Source organism: Sinocyclocheilus rhinocerous, unplaced genomic scaffold, assembly GCF_001515625.1.
Source record: "Sinocyclocheilus rhinocerous isolate Xijiao unplaced genomic scaffold, SAMN03320098_v1.1 scaffold1439, whole genome shotgun sequence".
NCBI classification, from domain to species: domain Eukaryota; kingdom Metazoa; phylum Chordata; class Actinopteri; order Cypriniformes; family Cyprinidae; genus Sinocyclocheilus; species Sinocyclocheilus rhinocerous.
Window position 1 is genome coordinate 83,655 of NW_015651494.1, and position 2,926 is coordinate 86,580.

Genomic DNA, 2,926 nt, shown 5'->3' on the forward strand with positions numbered 1-2,926 from the left:
GTGTGTTCACTGCGGTGTGTGTGCACTTTGGATGGGATAAATGCAGAGCACTAATTCCGAGTATGGGTCACCATACTTGGCCACATGTCACTTCACTAACAGTTTTTAAAAGAGAATTTACTGCATTACAATTCAGAGGCTCAATTCTGAATAACATATTAATACACTACTAGAATGTTATTTCATACAGAGTCGCTTCTGGTTCATTTTTAACTTTGAATATTTTAAATTAGTTTTTAATTGTGTATTTTCAGTTATAATTATCAATTATTATAATTTAAATCATTTTAAATTATTAAATTATCTTGTCATTTTGTTGTGGTTCTGACATTTTTATTATTTTTAGTTTTTTTTTATTATTAAATATTACTATTAAATGTTACTATTTAGTTATATTAATTGATATTAATTTATTATTTATTTCCAGTTAGTAATTTTAATGCTTCAACTTAAATGAATTTTAGTATGTAACATTTCTAATTTTCTCAAATTCTAATATTTATATTTTATTTTATTTCGTTTCTCTTCTAGCGGAAGGCGGATCTGTGGACCGTCATTCCCACTGGATAGTCTTCAGCTAAAATGTCCTGATGCCTAAGGACCAGGACTTCTGAGGGCCAGCCCCCTCTGGGGAAGAGCGGTGTACACCTCATTATACGGTGGCCGTCTCTCCTCAGTGCTCTCAGGAGATCGATCTGCCAACCCTGCCACCTACGGTGCTTCAGGGCGCAGCGGTCTTCGGCGAGCGGTCTTCGGCGAGCGCTTCTCTCAGTCATTCGGTCGTTCCCTGCTGGTCTGCCGCTTCAGGGCACCGACCTAAGTGCACCAGAGGCCAGTCTCGAGACACCGGTTCCCTTAGTAGGTCACCTGGTGGCGTGGGAGCCCCTGCCAAGCGTGTCTGATTGGGTCCTGCCCCGAGCAGGCTCTGGTTCTATCAGTCTAGTCTTCCTAGGAGATGATTATACACAACCACATATATTTTTCACATCATTTATTTTAGTATTATTTATATACTACTACAGTTTTTAGTAATTTTTTGTTTAATTTTGTTAGGTGCTTTTGCTATTTTTATTAGTTTAAATTAAATATTACTATTTAGTAATAATCATTTATTTTATTTCAGTTTTAGTTATTGATTAAATATTAGTTATATTACTAATATTCATTTGTATTTTTTTTTTCCAGTTTTAGTTCATTTTTAGTTGTCAAAGAGAAACCTGCTGTGATCGTTAATTGATGGTATTTTCTTTCGTTGAAGCCATCAGTCATCATTATTTAACAGCGAAAAACTACATTACCCATGATTCTTCAGAGAACTCTCCACCAATCAGAGAGTCTCAAGAAAATAGTGCAACAGTCAGTTCCAGAAGTAAAAGTCCCATTAATTTTCTCCATCGGGGAATTGATTTTTAGCCTCTTTTTTTTTAGCTCTGAGGTCGTTAATCGATGGTAAATGCTTTTGTTAAAGCCGTCAGACCACATTATTTCAACTCATAGTTTAACAGCAGAACTCCTGGTGAAAACTACATTACCCATGATTCTGCAGAGAACTCTCCACCAATCAGAGAAGCAAATTGTGCCAAAACTACAGGTTAATCTTCTCTATGAGGTGCAATGATGAGCAAAGGAAAACACAGAAACATCTCTGGAATGCTTGATTGTGATTGGTCAGTGAATATTGTTGCATAATCACTCATTTTCTGTGGTGGTTTTCCATCGAGGTTCGATCGTGGCGGCGATTCTGGCCAGTGACTCGGACTCGGGATCAAACGGTGAGATCACGTACTCCATCGAGGAGGATGAGGAAGACTCCACCTTCCTCCTGAACCCCGTCACCGGCGTCTTCAGCGTCACCCATCCGCTGGACTTCGAGTCTCAGCAGCACTTCATCCTGACGGCGCAGGCCCGGGACGGAGGAGGTCTGTCCAGCTCCGTACGAGTCTACTTCAACCTGCTGGATATGAACGATAACCCGCCGCGCTTCAGCAGCTCGGTCTACAGCGGCTCGGTCCTGGAGAGCGTGAGTCCCGGAGCGACCGTCCTGAGTGTGAGCGCCACAGACACCGACGACGGTAAACACCTCGGAGATCTCACTCATGATTCACTGTATGAATGCTGAGATCCGACTGAGCTGTTCGCATTTCATTTCATCAAAACCTGATATTACACGTGTGTTTATGGTCTGAATAACACAATACAAGCCTAAAATATTTACTTGAAACTCCCCTGAGATTGAGTTACTTTTTCAGTAATCAAACAACACATTTATAGGTACAAGTGTTTTAATATTATAATATATATACACATATACACACTATACATTCATGGTTACACGTTTTGTTATTTTTTATTATTTTATTATGTAAATATTTTGTTGTATTTTTATTTATTTATTTTACTTTTTTTTATTTTTTATTATTAGTTTTTCATTAACTTTCAAACCCCAGTTTCATTCACAGTTACAAGTTTTATTATTTTGTTATTTTATTATGTAAATATTTGGTTGTATTTTATATTTTTAATTTTATTTAAATTTTTATTTTAAAATTATTTATTTTAATTTTATTTTTTATTATTTAATTATTAGTTGTTTTTTCAACTTTCAAACCACAGTTTCATTCACGGTTACAAGTTTTATTATTTTGTTATTTTATTTTATTATGTAAATATTTTGTTGTATTTTATTTTTGAATTTAAAATTTTTAATTTTAATTAATTTATTATTTAATTAATTATTAGTTTTTTTTTTTATCAACTCGCAAACCTCAGTTTGGGAAACCCTGCTCTAATGGACATAAAAATACATAATTTTACCTAATATTTTTGTGTAATATGTTAATTAGATTAAAATCCTTTTAATACTTTTTGTATTTATAAAAATGTATAAAATATATACAATTATGATTCCTTTTTAGTACTTTAATTC

General features: G+C 34.6%; 1 protein-coding gene across 1 annotated transcript in view; it reads left to right on the plus strand.

The window, feature by feature from the left end:
- fat4 (FAT atypical cadherin 4) overlaps positions 1–2,926 on the plus strand; it is a 132,464-nt gene that overhangs the window by 82,246 nt on the left and 47,292 nt on the right. Inside the window, 1 exon segment of the mRNA XM_016518309.1 lies at positions 1,722–2,072. Coding sequence (XP_016373795.1) covers positions 1,722–2,072 — 351 coding nt within the window.